The sequence below is a fragment of the Poecilia reticulata genome, chromosome 1, assembly GCF_904066995.2.
Source record: "Poecilia reticulata chromosome 1, P_reticulata-male-v2, whole genome shotgun sequence".
NCBI lineage: Eukaryota > Metazoa > Chordata > Actinopteri > Cyprinodontiformes > Poeciliidae > Poecilia > Poecilia reticulata.
In genome coordinates, this window is record NC_088830.1 from 7,891,559 (window position 1) to 7,908,683 (window position 17,125).

Consider the following 17,125-nt stretch of genomic DNA (forward strand, 5'->3'; position numbering starts at 1 on the left):
CCCCCCTCCTCGATAGTTCTGAGCTCCAATCCTCGCCTGCATGTGTGTGTGTGTGTGTGTGTGTGTGTGTGTGTGTGTGTGTGTGTGTGTGTGTGAATGGTGTGCTGCTGCTGGTTCACAGCATACAGTCAAAGTGAATGACTGTCTGTGGCGAGGCGGAGGGAGGGAGAAACTAGACCGCTTCTTCTTCTTCTTGTGCGCCGCTCCTCCATTCGGAAGAAATTCCAGCAGAATCCAGCGGAGGGGTAAGTTGAAAGGTTCGGATCAACTCGCCCCCCGGCGGTTCGGACTCATCAGCCTGTGCGGGACGGAGACGTCTTGTCCCGTTCCAGCACTGTGTTTTTGTAGGGGGTGGGGAGGTGTCCTCATGAATTTGGATGAACAGGGAGGTATGGTGTGCTGCTGAAGTGAAGGTGAAGCTATTGTGAGTCTTTTTGTTGTTGTTGTTTTGTTCTGAATTGGATGGTAAAGTTGTGGTAACTGTTGTGGGGGGATGGGCACATGGGGACAGACCAAACTTTAACCACTTCACACCGGCTTCATACTTTTGTCGCGCTGCCCCCCTCCTACAGTGGCGCCACCAAGAGGGGGGTCAGAGGGGGGCAATGATCGTGCAAAAAAATTCTGTATAATATAATATAATATAATATAATATATAGTGAATGATTTTAAAATAGGAGGGGTCAAATGTTTATAGGTTACAAGATTTATTTATATTTATATGTTGGGGTCCTATTTTTAGATATATGCCACTTTCTCTGGGGCTGTTTTCAAATTTCACAAGGTCAATACCTGCTTGATGTCTCACCATATGCCATAAATTATGGCAAAATTTATTAGGGATGCACAATATATCGGTATCTATATCTGTGTTACCCGATGTTAGTCATCTTTTTAAGATACTGGTGCTGGTTCGATAAGTAAAACTTGGCCAATTAACAAGCAATGTTTATTTCCATCTTATTGCCAATAACGGTTATCAGCCACAACATCAATTTTACGTGTAAAAAGCACAGATTTTCAGTTGCTCAACATATGAAAAATCAAGCATAAGTATAGTGGATTCATATTTAAGCTTGAGTCAGTGGACAAAAGTTTTGCGCGGGACATTTCATTGCTTTATCCGCTACACACGTCTTGAGCTGACTGTATATTTTGTATCCTATTTTACCAATCACCTGAAATCATCATGCACCCAGGTACCTCCACACCCCATCTCCAGCAGTCATCCTGTGATGGATGCGATGCCAGGCCATCATAGGGCATCACACAGGACAGAAACTCATACCTGCAGGAAGCTTACAGAGGCCAATTAACCTAAGAGTCATGTTTTGAACTGTGGGAGGAAGCCGGAGTACCTGGAGAAAACCCACCAGTGGTGCCCCCAAGGGGGTGTAAAGGGTTCATGGCCCCTTCCAGGAAAAATGTTTGCCACCGAGAAATAAATGTAATACACAATAAATAAATTCATATCTATAAAATTTTAAATAGAATAACAATTGTTAATATAATAAATATATCTTATTTATTTATATATTTATTTTGTTTAGCTGTGCACTCATAACATTTTTACTGGCCAGGTTTACCCACCCATACGAAAATCTTCGGAACCCACCCGTTCATGGAGAGAAATCCATGAAAGACCACAGACTTGGATTCAAAGCCAAGACCTTCTACTTTGAGTGAAATGACTACAGTGCTACGAACGGCACCATGCAGTCCATTCCTAAGATTGAATCAAAGTTTTGTTGTTGTTGTATTATTATAAGAGGCCCCCCGTGTAGCCACCCCCCTTACAAAATCTCTTGTGTCGCCCCTGCTCTCCTTTCTTTCGTCGGTGAGTGGCTTTATGAGTTCCCGGCTCATCTTTCTCCCGCATTCCTGAACTTCCTCAAAAGCAACCTTGTCTCTTCGGGTCGTCAAGCTGCAAGTGCAAACCGCTGCCAGTCGCCTAAAATCACAAAGTGCAGTGAATAAACCGGCAAAGTTTAGTTTTTCTTTTCTTCCAGCCAATCCCGTATCCATTTCTCTCCCCTCCTCTCTGCTCTGTTCTCCTCTCGCCATGCCGCGGATCCATCCCTCTGTCTCGCCCACAGTTGCAGCGCATTTGTGTCCCGGGATGACCTGTTGATGTCGGTTAAAGATGGAGTGCCAAGATCACCCGCTATAAACTCCTCCCCGGTTAAAAAAAAAAAAAGAAAAGAAAAGAAGAAAGAAAAAAAATAGTCTGGAAATTGGAGTTCTGCCCAGTATCGCTTCTGTGGTTGGCCGAGATTGCTTATTATAAATAATTTAATTGAAGCAAGACATCATAAGCGACATCTTGGACGGGACTAGCTCGTCTCCGAACCGGATCGGTAGCTGCTCCGCTGTACCGCCGGGAGGAGAAGGACATCGCACGGTGCTGCTGGCACGGAGACGCGGGGAGAACACCGACCCCCTCGACGGTTTTGAGGAATTTTTTTAATGTCCCCCGTCTCCCCAGACGACAAAAAGAGACAAATATTTGGCTGCATTCTTTAAGTGAAGTTGGAGCTTGAGCTGACATTAAATAAAAGGGAGGAGAAAAAAAGCTATATTTTGAATCCTTTCTCCGCTGCTGCTGCTGCCCCCTCCTCCTCCCGCTGAACACGGCCGGTCTCTCACACCGGCCCGGGCCAACCGAGCACTCCTAAATCCTACCGGGCATCGAGGCTGGCACACAGCGGGGGCACCGACAGCTTTCTGGCCGCCCCGACTTGCCCTGCTTCACCGCTGGTAGCGGGACTCAGCCTCCGAGGTGTCTGCCGGCGAGACTCTGCTAGACTTTCACGTAAGATGAATTAATGAATAACTGATGTGCATAAATGATAAGTCGTCTCTGAAGTTTGAGCGCTGGGGGTGCTCAGGGGGAGGCTACACTGTAGCCACATTGTGCCGCTTATCTCACTTTACCCTCAGTGTCGGCGAATGCAGCACTTGCCGCCACAAACGTATTCAAACAAGGAAGCGAATTTTATTTTTACGTGATTAACGGACACGTTTGCTACTTTTAACGTGAGAGACAGCTTCTTTCTTCTGACCAGTGTTAGCTTTAGCTTTAGCCTGCTACTTGCTAACAGGATACCTTTTAACCTCCCAAAAGTAGTAAACTCACTGATTTGGCTGAGATTGATGCTGATATCAAGTGTCTAGTAATTACGACGTTCCAGCAGAAATAGCGCATTATCTGGACACACTTTTAATATTTGCTTGCAGCACATTGAGGGGCTGCATGTGAGTGGTTTTGCATAAAGTGCTAAAAAGACACTTTTTAGGACATAGGGACACACACAGAGACAGGGAAAAGAAGCCACACACAGTAGAGCATTGAGCCAGAGCATGTAATGGGGCACATGTTAACTGCGGGGCAAGGGTCAAGTGTTTTGAATTAACTCTCCTTTATGTTTCCTGCAAGTTGTTGTGACCTTTCTGACCTGTATGGGGGGAGAAGTTGGTGCGTGTAGAATATCCATACATCTGTGCCCCTGTGTATGTTGAAATAAAATCAGTCAAGCAGCCTGGATGTGGGGGGTACAAATGTATCCTTGCAAATAAACAAAATGCACCACATCGCTTTAAAAATGAAGCATAAACGTTGTTGATTTTTATTGTGAGGCATCAGGCAGATTAACTAAATTTTAATGAGTTATGGGTGTCAACCCTGCCCCCTTCAAATTTCAGCCATGACTCATATCATTCCTATGGTTTCCTTTTAATGAGGTTTTTCTTGCCACTAATTGCTTATGGATATTTACTTTATGTCCACTTGCAGCGCTTCTGTTTATTTAGATCAGAAAAAACAAATAAATGGGGAAGCAATCCATTTTTGTTTAGATGATGTCCAATATTGGCATTTGGATGCCAGTGTGATTAACTCCATCTGACCTTCTGACTGCATTTAGACATCTTTAATTGGACGTCTGTTCGGCTTTCACTTTTCAGCCACAGTTTCATATGTTTTAGATGGGAGACAGTGTCGCTGTTCTGTGATTTTTTTCCTTAATTTTTTTGTTTAAAAAAAAAAAAAGCTCAGTAGGCATTTGCTGTGCACACTAAAGGCACATTTGGTTGGAGGGGAAAGAAAAGAAAAACAATCACTGTCATGCCACTCTTAATTTCCACACTATGCTCTCATAATAGGTAATGCTCATTTAAAACTATAGTTGGCAAGCTTCAAGCAGCAGCTGTCTGCAGACTGCTGCTTACAAGAGCCAATAGCTCAACTATTAAACATGGTCATATTCCACCTTTGTTACTATAGTATCAAAAATAACAGTAAATAAATGCAAAAGATAAATGTCTAATTTTACTAATAAATGTATAATATTTTAAAAGCGGTAAGAAAAACAGCTTTTTTTCAGTTTTTATTGCACATACTTTGTCTTTATAGCTGTCTGTTCATTATTATTTTTATGACTGCACATGTTGTGAAAAAAATATTGGCCCCCTTACAGATTTAGTTTTTCTTGCTCTTTTGTGAGACAAACTTAAAGTTAAAATAAGTTTAAATCAACACTAAACAAAGTTTAATAGTGGACAAAAAAATAACCTGAGTCCATATAAAATTCAGTTTTGAACGATTATTTGAGTTATTTCGCTTGTGTCGTTGGGGTTGTCGGCAGCCTCATGCTTCGTCTCCCAACTTTGTTGTGTGCATTCTACTTTTTGTCACTTTTGTTGTCATTTTTTGTGCCATATTCTCTATGACAGAAATAGCTTTGGTCTGATGTGCTTTTAGAGCTGTTCTAGCTTTTATTTATGCTATTTTGCTACGATGGGTGCAACGATTGCAGTTTCCTGGCCGATCATCAATCTTTAAAAAGCCTGATCTCCCGATTCCAATTTTGACTGATACTGATTATTTTTGTCAGAAAAGTTGCAAAATAGAGCGACAAAGTTGATTTTCAGTCACTGGAAGTGACAAAGATCGACGGATGAGATTATGTTCCTGTGTAAACATCGACTGATCCCCCCAAAATAAAGGAAATCAAGGCTGCTTTATTAGCATCTGATTTATTAGCATCTCTATTTAGTACTTTACCTGCAATTCACTTGTTTCTGTGCTGCTATGATACCCAAATGTCTCCATATATATCTAAAAAAATATGAAAATAAAGCTGGCTAAACTATTTTCAAAACTAACACACAATTCCCTGATCAAGATGAATTCAATAACAGATGGCAAACAAGCCATCACATCAGTCTAATCCATGTCTAACAGGGAAGACAGGATACAGTAGGGGATCTGTTACAGAAGTCACTGGTCTACAAAAGTTATTCCCAAGAGTGCAACAGTAAGAAAGAGACTGGCTAACTAAAATGCCCCCATGGGAGGAAAAGATGAAAACCACCAAAAAGCAACCCAAACGCCCATCTCACATTTGACGAAAGCTTTTCTCCGATGTGTGTCAATGCTAAATATTCAGTGGACTGAAAAGACAAAACAGGAACTTGTTAGTTCTGGAGTGTTCTAGTGAAAATCTGCACTTAACTCCACTTTAGATGCCGTTGGACGACCAGATTACTTCACTACGACCTAAAAAAAAAAAACTAACTCATTGGCCGTCATTGCAAAGTTTTAATGTCAGTTGGTGCCACAAAAGGGTGGCCCAACTGTAATTGTTTAATCACCAATTATTTTTTTTGGTGATTAAACATAATGGTTTATATAACTTTTTTTTTTCACTTCCATAAATAAAATCAGAATCTAAAAACTGCATTATGTATTTACTCTGGTTAATTCTCTGATTTGATATTTAAAAAATGTGTTTGATGAGCTCAAACATGAAAGTATGACAATGTAGATATAATCTGTAAGGGGGCAAATAGTTTTTGATCACATTGTATTTATACCTATAAACTGCAACACACGTCGACTATCAACCTCTGAAATACTCCTCTAAGCCGTAATAAAGATATCAGAGAGAGGTTAGAGATTTTTAGCAACTTAATTTCTTTCCAAATAAGATCAGGAGCAAAAAAAAAACTGTATTTGTTTCCTCATTCTTCATTTTCTATTGGTTGATAGAGGTGATATATTACTTACTCATTAAACTAAAGAAGTCTGAATTTCACAGTAATATCCTGTAAATTACAACATTAAAATGTAAATTTAAAAAAAAATAGTAAAACACTGTTTAGATTAACAATAATATAATAAATAGATAAATATAAATAAATGTTATATTAAAAATATAACATTTTTAATGTTATAGCTTGTTTAAATGATAATTTTGCTGATATCCGGATTACAAATTCAACAAAAAGAAAACTGCAACACAAAATCCAAAATTTGACAGGTATGTATAAATATTTTACTTTTAAATATTTTCAATTGTCAACATAAAGTAAAAAATATTTCACTAAGATTATTATTTTATTGATTAGCCATCATTTTATATCTTAAAATGAATTAAAATTGTTAACACAATAACATATTGTAAAATTAGTGACATAATTGACTTCCTTACTGCATTGCATTAATTTTAAATAAATATGGAAAAAATGCAACATGTAGCACTAACAGTTACACTGCACTCTCATCTTGGTAAGTTCATTTGAATGATGAGTGTGTAATCTTGTTGCGCAATGTCCTGTCAGTTTAGCACAGTAATGTAATATCTTGCATTATATTATATTATTAGAATTAAAAGAAAACATATGAAGGAAGAGCTTTCTGGTTATAATAAGACATGTTTAATCTCCTGCTGACTCCCCTTTGCCTTGTGATTAGATTGATTAAAAGGATTTATTTGATGATTAATTAGTTAAAACGTTAATGACCGTCTAGTCTCTGTGCTGCGTTGTGGAGGCGTAAAGCAGCAGATCATGCCTAGTCGGTACACTCCGGTCAAATTTATTTTATTTTTTTTCCCAGCGTTTATTGTTCATCTGGGGAAGGTCTGCTGAGTGAGCATCCCGCAGCATCCTGCCTCACGTTTACACCTGGTAGTTTCCCATCACTGCTGCCTTGCGTTTGTAGCCAAGGAGTAGCTTTTTAAAGGAGTTGAGACCAAAAAAAAAAACCCCTTCCCATTTCTTGTATACGTTTTATAACTTAATTCAAGCCAGGAGGAGTTATATTTGATGGTTTTATGTGTCCTATACGTGAGAATGTGTCTGAAGTTAGTGTCCCAGGAGACATTTTGTGTTTGGATGAGACGGAAGGATTTGCAAACGGAGACATTGTCGTGCGTTTTTCAGATTTATTCGGGTTTAATTTAAGCCACCGCATAAACAAAGTTGCATTCAGTGCATAGCTGCATGCTGCTATACTGATTTGGGTTGTGTAGGAATTTAAATCTCTGCCTCTTTCCACTCTATGTTATTGTGAAATGATGGCTCTACACATCTGTTTGTGCTTTGACAGGTTAAGTTTTTTTTTTCCCTCACCCCAATGCTTCACTTCACTTCACTTCTAAACTTTTAGCTGTTTTCATGACTTCTCCGGAAACTTTGATGAAAGTAAATCTATTTGTGTTTGTTCTTTCTGAAAACAAGATGGTGCGATTCAGTATGCTGTGTTATTATGATTGGGATATTCGGGGAGGAGGGGGGGGTTGCCTTTTTTCAGGGCATCTTTCTGTATTTGCCACCTCTCTTGGTCACTTTTGTGTTACATTTTTGCCGACTTGTTAGAGTTTAGAAGGCAATTAGAGAAAGATTTTAGTTTAAGAAATTTGCTCTGAAACTTCCGGTTGGTGGCTTTGTGGCTTTTCTGTGAATGGCTAAACATGGAAGAATTTAAGATGAGGCTGACAATCTCTGGAAGATTTACTTGTACCACAACTAGAAGTTGAAACACCCGCAATGCCACATGACACGCTATTGGCTATTATGTTACTGGTGGCCACTGGTATCAAAACCTAGTTAGACCTGAATGCCAGTGCCGTGTTGTGTTGGAGGAATGGTCTCCAGATTAAGGCTGAACAATATACTGTGAATATATTGTCATCACAATTTCATTATGTACAATATTTCATTGTGTACAATATTCATACTCCTCCTTGGGCTGCCACCTTATCGTGGTGGAGGGGTTTGAGTTTCCCAATGATCCCAGGAGCTATGCTGTCTGGGGTTTTATGCCCCTGGTAGGGTCACCCAAGGCAGACAGGTCCTAGGTGAGGAACCAGACAAAGTGCAGCCCGAAGACCCCTTATGATGGAAAATATCTTTGGATCTGGCGTTCCCTCGCCCGGACGCGGGTCACCGGGGCCCCACTCTGAAGCCAGGCCTGGTTGTGGGGCACAATGGCGAGCGCCTGGTGGTCAGGCTTTTACCCACGGAGCCCAGCCGGGCTGAGCCCAAAGAGGAGACGTGGGTCCCCCTTCCAATGGGCTCAACAGCTATTGGAGGGGCCAAAGGGGTCGGGTGCATTGTGTGACGGGCGGCAGCCGAGAGAAGGGACCCTGGCGGTCTAATCCTCGGCTGCAGAAGCTGGCTCTTGGGACATGGAACGTCACCTCTCTAGTGGGTAAGGAACCGGAGCTAGTGTGCGAGGTGCGAGGCTGAGAGGTTGCGGCTAGAAATAGTCTGCCTCACCTCGATGCATGGCTCTGGTTCTGGAACTAGTCTCCTTGAGAGGGGCTGGACGTACTTCCACTCTGGAGTTGCCCACGGTGAGAGGCGCCGGGCAGGAGTGGGCATACTTGTTGTCCCTCATCTTGGCGCCTGTACGTTGGGGTTTACCCCAGTGAACTAGAGGGTCCCCCCACTCTGCCTACGGGTGGGGGGACGGGTTCTGACTGTTGTCTGTGCTTACGGGCCGAACAGCAGTTCAGATTACCCACCCTTCTTGGAGTCCTTGGAGGGGGTACTGGCTTCGAGGCGACTCTGGTCCACCATCCGGCGTCTCAGGAGGGGGAAGCAGTGCAGCACCAACACTGTTTACAGGGTGGATGGTGTGCTGCTGACCTCAACTCGGGACATTGTGGGCCGGTGGGCGGAATACTTTGAAGACCTCCTCAATCCCACCAACATGCCTTCTGTTGAGGAAGCTGAGCCGGGGGACTCTGGGTAGGGCTCTCCAATCTCTGGGGACGAGGTCGCAGAGGTGGTCAAAAAGCTCCTCGATGGCAGAGTTCGCCCAACCAGTCTACATGTGTTTTGTGGACTTGGAGAAGGCGTTCGACCATGTGCCTAGGAGGGTTTTGTGGGGGGTTCTCCAGGAGTATGGGGTACCAGGCCCTTTGATACGGGCTGTCAGGTCCCTGTATGACTGGTGTCAAGAGTCTGGTCCGCATTGCCAGCAGTAAGTCGGGCTCGTATCCAGTGAGAGTTGGACTCCACCAAGGCTGCCCTTTGTTACTGATTCTGTTCATTACTTTCATGGACAGAATTTCTAGGCGCAGCCGAGGTGTTGAGGGAATCCGTTTTGGTGGCTTTAGGATCACATCTCTGCTTTTTGCGGATGATGTGGTCCTGTTGGCTTCATCAGATCGTGATCTGCAGCTCTCGCAGGAACGGTTCATGGCTGAGTGTGAAGCGGCCAGGATGAGGCTCAGTGCCTCCAAATCCGAGGCCATGGTCTTCAGCCAGAAAAGGGTAGAGTGCCTTCTCTGGGTCAAGGTGGTCGTCCTGCCTCAAGTGGAGGAGTTTAAGTATCTGGGGATCTTGTTCACGAATGAGGGAAGAAGGGAGAGGGAGATCGACAGGCGGATTGGGGCAGCGTCTGCCGTAAAGCGGGCGCTGTACCGGTCCGTCGTGGTGAAGAGAGAGCTGAGTCAAAAAGTGAAGCTCTCGATTTACCGGTCGATCTACGTTCCCACCCTCATCTATGGTCATGAGCTTTGGGTCATGACCGAAAGAATGAGATCACGGGTACAAGCGGCCGAAATAGGTTTCCTCCGCAGGGTGGCTGGGCTCTCCCTTAGAGATAGGGTGAGAAGCTCGGTCATCCGGGAGGGACTCAGAGTAGAGCCGCTGCTCTCAAGAGGAACCAGTTGAGGTGGCTCGGGCATCTAGTAAGGAGGCCTCCTGGACACCTCCCTGGTGAGGTGTTCCGGGCACGTCCCACCGGGAGGAGGCCTCGGGGAAGACCCAGGACATGCTGGAGGGACTATGTCTCTCGGCTGGCCTTGGAATGCCTTGGGGTTTCTCCGGAGGAGCTGGAAGAAGTGGCTGGGGAGAGGGAAGTCTGGGCCTCCATTCTGAAGCTGCTGCCCCCGCGACCCGACCCCGGATAAGCGGCAGAAAATGGATGGATGGACAGATGGACAATATTCACATTGCAGTTGAACCACGTTGAGTTGTGCTATACTGTTGCTTACAACAGTTTGTTCATGATGATATTTTTCAGTCATACTTGTGGAGAATATTTAAAACGGTGATGTAGTCAGGCTTGACAAATGACTATGTTGGGTTTAAACATATTCTGGTGCAAAGTTTATATGCACTTACCTCTCTGAGACTGACAAAATAGTTCTAGACTTTAAACTATGGAGATTTTCACCCTGGGGTGACGAAATAACTAGGTCACGTTTTTAAAAAAAAGATTTACCACTAGATAAAAGTCACAGTTTGTGAATTATCTTTAATCTACAAAGAGTCAAAGTTATACCCTACTTATATTTGGTTGAATATCCTTTAGCATTGAAATCACACACTTTGTATATCTGTTAGCAAGATCTTTGCACGTTGCAGACTTACTTATCAAAATTGGTAGAGTTCATTTAAATTGTTTCAGATTCATGGCTTAGCCTTTAAGTATAGTACATAAAATCTTTTATGGAGTTAGGGGTCTGAGCCGCTTCAGAAACTTGTGTGTTTGCCAACTTCATCCATGTCGACAAAGAAAGAACATTCTGCTCCAAAATTAACACATGAGCTTGGCTGGAATTCTTATTGCTCACATTGAGGATCCAAATGTCTTCTGGAAGAAACTTTTATGGTCACGCAAAACAGACTGGGTTATTTGGCCACAATGACAATAGGCATGTTTGGAGGAGACAAAATTAATATTTTCACACCTAAGAAATCTGAAATTAGCTTCCACCATCGTAGCATCATAGCGAGGGTCTGTTTCTCTGCCAGTGCTAATGGTGCATTGCATGAATTCTTTAACTTTCCATCAAATTGACAGCGAGGCAGTTAAAACTAAGGACACAGTTGGAATGGGACAATATTCCCAAACACATCAAAACTGGTTTTGGAACTAATTAAGCACTCTAACATTAAGCTTCTGGACTGGGCCTGACCTCAGGCATATTAAAAATGTTTAGACTTTGTCTCAAAGCCAGCTCTGTGCCAGGAAATCAGCCAACTTAAACGAACTCTATTAATTTGATTAGACAAGTGGTCAAACCCACATCTAGAATGAGGGGCAGGACCTTGCTTAGAGTTGGAGAAAGTGTATGGTTTCTTTAGATCTTGCTTGGAAACGTTAATCAAATGCTTCCATGGGACTATGAGACCCTTTGTGGGTAATGAGAGAAAAATCCAATATAGATTCAAACTTCCTTTTTAAAAAGAAACCTTTAAATTTGAAATTTCGTAGATGATCCGAAACATTTAACCACAGCAAAAATCGTAAAACTAGAAGAAATGTCCAGATATTATCAATGAAGAAATATCTCCCACAGCTTCCTTATCTCCTATATCTGATACAGCTCTCTTCCCATTCTGAATCGTTCTTTTACTGTTATTTTTTTCTGTTTGTTTAGTTTGATCATTTGTAATGTGTCTGTCTCTAGCGGTTTTATGTCTGTTCATCTGTAGTAAACTGAAGTTATTATCTTCGGACCATAAACAGAAACAATCTGGAGTCAGCGTGCAACTTCAGTTATTACAACCAGAAACTAGCGATCAGGTCTAAAATCTGGGAATAGTGATGGACTCAGACCTGAACCTTCAACAACACATAAAGACTATTACAAAGTCATCCTTCTATCACCTTAAGGCCATCTCTAGGATTGAAGGACTAATGTCGCAGCCAGATCTAGAAACGCAAAGATTATAGGAACAAAACACATTAGAGATTTAAATCAATCTTTCACACAACTCAGATCTTCTAGTTGAAATTTACTTTGCATCCCCAGAATCAAAAACAAACATGGAGAAGCAGTGTTCAGTTTTATCTGAAACAAACTTCAAGAAAAATGCAAAACTGCCAAAACACAGAGTTCTTTTAAATCACGGCAAATAAAAAAAAGAAAAAAAATCCACCAGTTTAAAGCTGCTTTTGATTAAAAATAACTGGAACATTGATTAATTGTCATATGTACTGCAACTTTTTATTACTTCTCTTTGATTTGTCTGAAACATAATGCTTTTTTTGTTTGTTCATTGCGTTATGTTTTAATTGTGTAAAGCTCTTTGTTACTGAATTGTTCTACACAAATAAACTTTTCTCGATTAGCTTCTTATCATCATTAAGTTAGTCCTTTTCCAGTCAGACTCCAATTTGGTGTAGAAGCTCTGACAATAAGTTGTGAAAATTGTGAATTTCAGTTAGCAGGTCTCGTCATCGCCACTTGCCGGAAATACAAGATCTGAATGAATCTGTGAAGCCTGCTGTTTAGGTTGCCGGGTTTTATCCGAGTGTGTTTTGCTCCCAGCGGAAGAGAATGGCTAATCAGTTAAATATTATTACAGATTAGTGGGATGTTTGGGGTTGGAGCGGGGTCAGATAGAATGCATCATTGCTGTGCTCCAAATACTCGCTGGTGTCTGCCGAACTTGGCCTGCATCCATTGCTTTTAGGCCACAATCTTCCATATGACGTATTTGTTCAGTGGCGTTGCGACTCACCTTTACGTTCCCAGCGGTTTACTTCTGTTCCCAGCTACAGTTTATATGTGCTGCGCATTTATAAACAAAAATACAGTCCATTTTAAAGTGACGCTTTAATGATGGATATATTATTTGCTGGGAGATCTATGGTTTCCTTCCTTTTGATCAGAGACCCTTTTGTTCTGTGGTGAAGTGAAATAGACAAGTTATGTAAGCAGTTTTTTGTTCTTTGCTTAGAAGAACTGACAAAATAAATGTCAAAGTAGGGCAAAACCGCCAAACAGTTCTATAAAGTGAATCAGATGTAAGGAAACAGGGTTAGGATAAAGATAAGGGCTTATATAACTGGCCCAGTTGCCTCCAAATTCTCTTTTATTTAGAAGCTAGACTTGAATCAAAGCTGTTTACCAAATTTTTAATTCATTAATCTTTGTGCACGTAAGCAACCCTTTCTCTTTATCTCAAGTTGTCTTGCTCTCTTCATTTCCATCTGCTCGTCATTTTGCTCTACTTTTCATCTCTGAAGATTTCTTTTATTGCTTTGTCTTTTTTACCGCCTCGTCTACTCTTTGCATTTGTTTTGCTTCCTCATTTAGCCACTCCTAACCCTTCCCTTGGTAATCTATCTACAACATGCCTTTAGCTCCTCCTTCCTCCCTAGTGATAGCCCACATGCGATTTGACAGGAGTTTAGCCAATATTAGCATTTAGCTCATTTTAGCTTTGACATCTTTTCTTCCATATTGAATGGAGCTTGTTACTATAGGTCAACATGCTAGTTATATCATGTATGCTAACTGTAGTAATTTAGAAAATAAGAGCATGTTTGCTGATTTTGATATTAAAGCTACACCTAAAATACTGAATGTGTTGTGTCTTGCTCAAAAGAAGCCCACTATACACATTAGGCAGGTCTCTTCACTGTCCATTTGTAAAATTTTATCACTTGTCAAAAGACTTTTTGCTTGAATTTAGTCGGCCCAAAATTATTTGATGGTGGCTTGGGCTTCTGTGGCCCATTTAATAAGCCAACAATGCTGCACAGAGAAAGCCAAAAGAAAATGTGCGATCCAGTTGTGTTAATCTACTTGTAATAGTCTAACCAGAGAAGTAGACAGCTCACCTTGTAGACGAAGGAAAGAAGTGAAAGTGCAGATGTCCATCAGACTAACAAGTGCAGTTTGCTCCACTGCTCTGCTCCAATTAATCACACATCTCAGATGATGAGATCTAAAAGCAATTAAATGTCATTATCATTAAAAAAAAAGATGGATAACATTAGATAAGGACAGGATTTTTTTGACACCGCTAGTCAAAATAAGTCACACAAATAAGTCTAGTGCAACTACTAAATTTTCTCCACTTGCCACCATGTAGCTTCTCTGTTCTTCTTCTTTATCTTTTTTTTTTTTTTTGAGGATCAACAAATAGCTTATTGGTGTATTCCCACCACCACCTAGTATGAAGTGTGGTTTACCTTCAGAGTTGCACCTCATTGCAGCCCAGGAGGAAAGTCCAGCAGAACAGTAGTATCGGTTTGGGGTATCAGCTTGCTTTTCTGAGTATGAGCACTTGATGCTGGTATCGGCTCGACATCGGTAACGGCATTGGGAAACCACTAGTTTGCTTGTTTTATGTTGGTTTTTTAATATGGTGTCTGTTCAGCACTTTTGCTCATTTTTGCTCTTTTGAAAAGTTCTTACAAATAAAGTTGCCTCAGGTTGGCTCTTACTCCAATAAAATGTGTCTAATTGTTTGCCACATGTACACCCCTGACTTTATTTCTTGCCCCCGACTAAATTTCGCAGACCCTGTGGTCCTGGGCAGAGCGTTATGGCTCAGACGCTGCAGATGGCGATCCCCAACTTTGGCAACAACGTCCTGGAGTGTCTGAACGAACAGCGGCTGCAGGGCCTCTATTGTGACGTCTCTGTGGTCGTCAAGGGGCATGCCTTTAAGGTTAGATTGTATGAAATATTTTATTCTGCAGTATATAAACAGTATTTCTCCATAATTAAAATGTTAAATTGTTATTTTGTCTAATAACTTTATGTAAAGTTTTGTTGAATTCAATGTCTTTTTGTTTTGCCTTATGAAATATGTGGATTATGAATTAGTTTACATTTTAATTGAATAATTATTTTCAGCTTTCTTTAATGTGGATTTACATACAAAACACTTGAATTTCTCCATATTTTAGTCACATTACAACCTCAAACTTGCATGCATATTCAAATGGGTTGAGATTCAAAATTCAAATCTAATCAGAAAGTTAATAGTCTTTCATCAGATGATGGGTACATATAACAACCTTCCTTCTTTTTAGCAGAAAGAACTACAATAATTGTGATAGGGAAAAAAACAGTTTATTGTTTAACATTTTTACAGATAAGAATTATAAATAATTGCCCATAAAATAAGTAAAATATCCAATGAGTATTTGTCTCAAGCCCCTCCCAAACCACCCATCCTGTGGTGCAAAAAGTGTGTATGCACTATATGCGGTGCATGGGGTGCTGAGCTAGAGTGGGCGCCAAAAAGATGGTGGAAATAGAATAAAATATATTGAAATTTGTAGTTATTACATGACAAAATATCAAACAGTTCTGTGTGTTTTAAAACCATACCTCCTAAACATTAAATTTGATCACCTTAATTGTTTGGCAGGCATTTTGGCAGACAACATATTCGCCATCAGTGGTGTAGTAAATGTGTGATAATCAAATGGATCCAACATTGTTTCCATCAGTCTGTTTATATATTCAGCCTGGATCACTGTGTGGTTTGAACCTTGACGAGCCCCCCACACACCCCACACTGTTTACCCCTCAGGCTCATCGTGCAGTTCTGGCAGCCAGCAGCTCCTACTTCCGGGATCTGTTCAATGCCGGCGGGAAGAGCTCTGTGGTGGAGCTGCCGCCGGCTGTGCAGCCGCAGAGCTTCCAGCAGATTCTGGCCTTCTGCTACACGGGGCGCCTCAGCATGAACATCGGAGACCAGTTTCTGCTGATGTACACCGCCGGCTTCCTCCAGATCCAACAGATAATGGAGAAAGGCACAGAGTTTTTCCTCAAGGTGACTTCAGAGTGAATGAATGAGCTAAGTGTGTGGCAGTTGTGTATGTACGTATTGTCGAGCATGCTCAAAGAAAACTATGTTAGTTACCGTAACTATAATTAATAATTGCAATCCTGACACATGATGCTGTTGTGACTCAAAAATATCTGAATTATGATAGTGACACTGTAAGTAGCAGTGGTGATCTGATCGGGTTTGGAGTACCTCACTACATAGATCTGTATCTTGATCAGAACCTTTTCTCGCCAGCTTGTCATTTAACATTTAACTGGAACAAACATTGCACTGTGCTTAAAGTGAAGTTTGCAAAAGTATGTGGACAGTCTAGAAAAGTCTATAAATGTAGAAATATGCCTGAGGTCTGGATAAGTGTGGAAAGATGGTATACCTACTCCATTGTCTAAAAGTTTCATCCATCTGTCTGACTGTCCCCAAAAGTTGTCCATCATTCTATTCATTCAGAAATTATCCAACCATCTGTCCATCCATCCAAAACTTATATATGTATCATCCATCCAAAAATTACCCACCCATGCATCCATCCACCCATCCATTTTCTCTGTCCATCTGTCTGACTCCAAACATTATTCAGGCAACTGTTCATCTTTTTCTCCCCCATCCCTCCATCATCATTCACAAAAATCATTGTGAAGGTTCTACGAAGGACAAAACTCCTAAAAATGTTGAACTGTTAAACCATAAAGCATAAGATCAACCTACTGTGCATGGATCAAACTTTCATTTTCCCAATCACCTCAGGTCTCTTCCCCAAGCTGTGACTCCCAGGGTCTCCATGCCGAGGAGACTCCGTCCTCCGAGCCCCAGAGTCCAGTCACCCAGACAGTGGGAGGGGTGGGTGTGGGTGTGGCTGCAGCGCCTGTAGGAAGGCCTTCTTCCTGTCTGACGCCTCTTCCCCTGGTATCCAAGGTGAAGACGGAACAAACGGCCACTACGCCTCAGCAAGTCCCTCAGCAGCAGCAGGTACCGTCTGACCAAAGACCTTAAAACTCGCTACATTCTCTTATACTTTGCAGAAAATTATATAAATTATATAAAGGGAAAATGATTGAAGAACTTCAACAGTAAGCGGGTTACAAAGCATTTTTTCAGTGTCCACGGACTGTTTGTGTTGTGATCGTCTTAGTAATTAAATGATTTCTGACACTTACAGTTAGCTTTGGTGTATTCAAAAGTTGAAAAAGCTGTTGAAACTTTAAAGTGCTTTTTCTCAAAGGATCCTACAACAAACCTTCATAACATCAACTGTTAATCTCTTTTATTCACTGCTTGACACCCC

At 41.4% G+C, this 17,125-nt stretch overlaps 1 protein-coding gene across 3 annotated transcripts in view; it reads left to right on the plus strand.

The window, feature by feature from the left end:
* Positions 1-17,125, plus strand: part of nacc1b (nucleus accumbens associated 1, BEN and BTB (POZ) domain containing b) — a 37,972-nt gene that overhangs the window by 868 nt on the left and 19,979 nt on the right. The window contains exons 1-4 of one of the 3 annotated variants that reach the window (XM_008424599.3): positions 96-245; positions 14,559-14,709; positions 15,583-15,825; positions 16,588-16,809. In XM_008424599.3, coding sequence (XP_008422821.1) covers positions 14,584-14,709; positions 15,583-15,825; positions 16,588-16,809 — 591 coding nt within the window. In that variant the 5' untranslated portion in view covers positions 96-245; positions 14,559-14,583. Of the gene's footprint in view, positions 1-95; positions 246-645; positions 2,813-14,558; positions 14,710-15,582; positions 15,826-16,587; positions 16,810-17,125 lie in introns of those variants that run through there. The other 2 variants (XM_008424523.3, XM_081603438.1) reach the window with 2 other exon arrangements.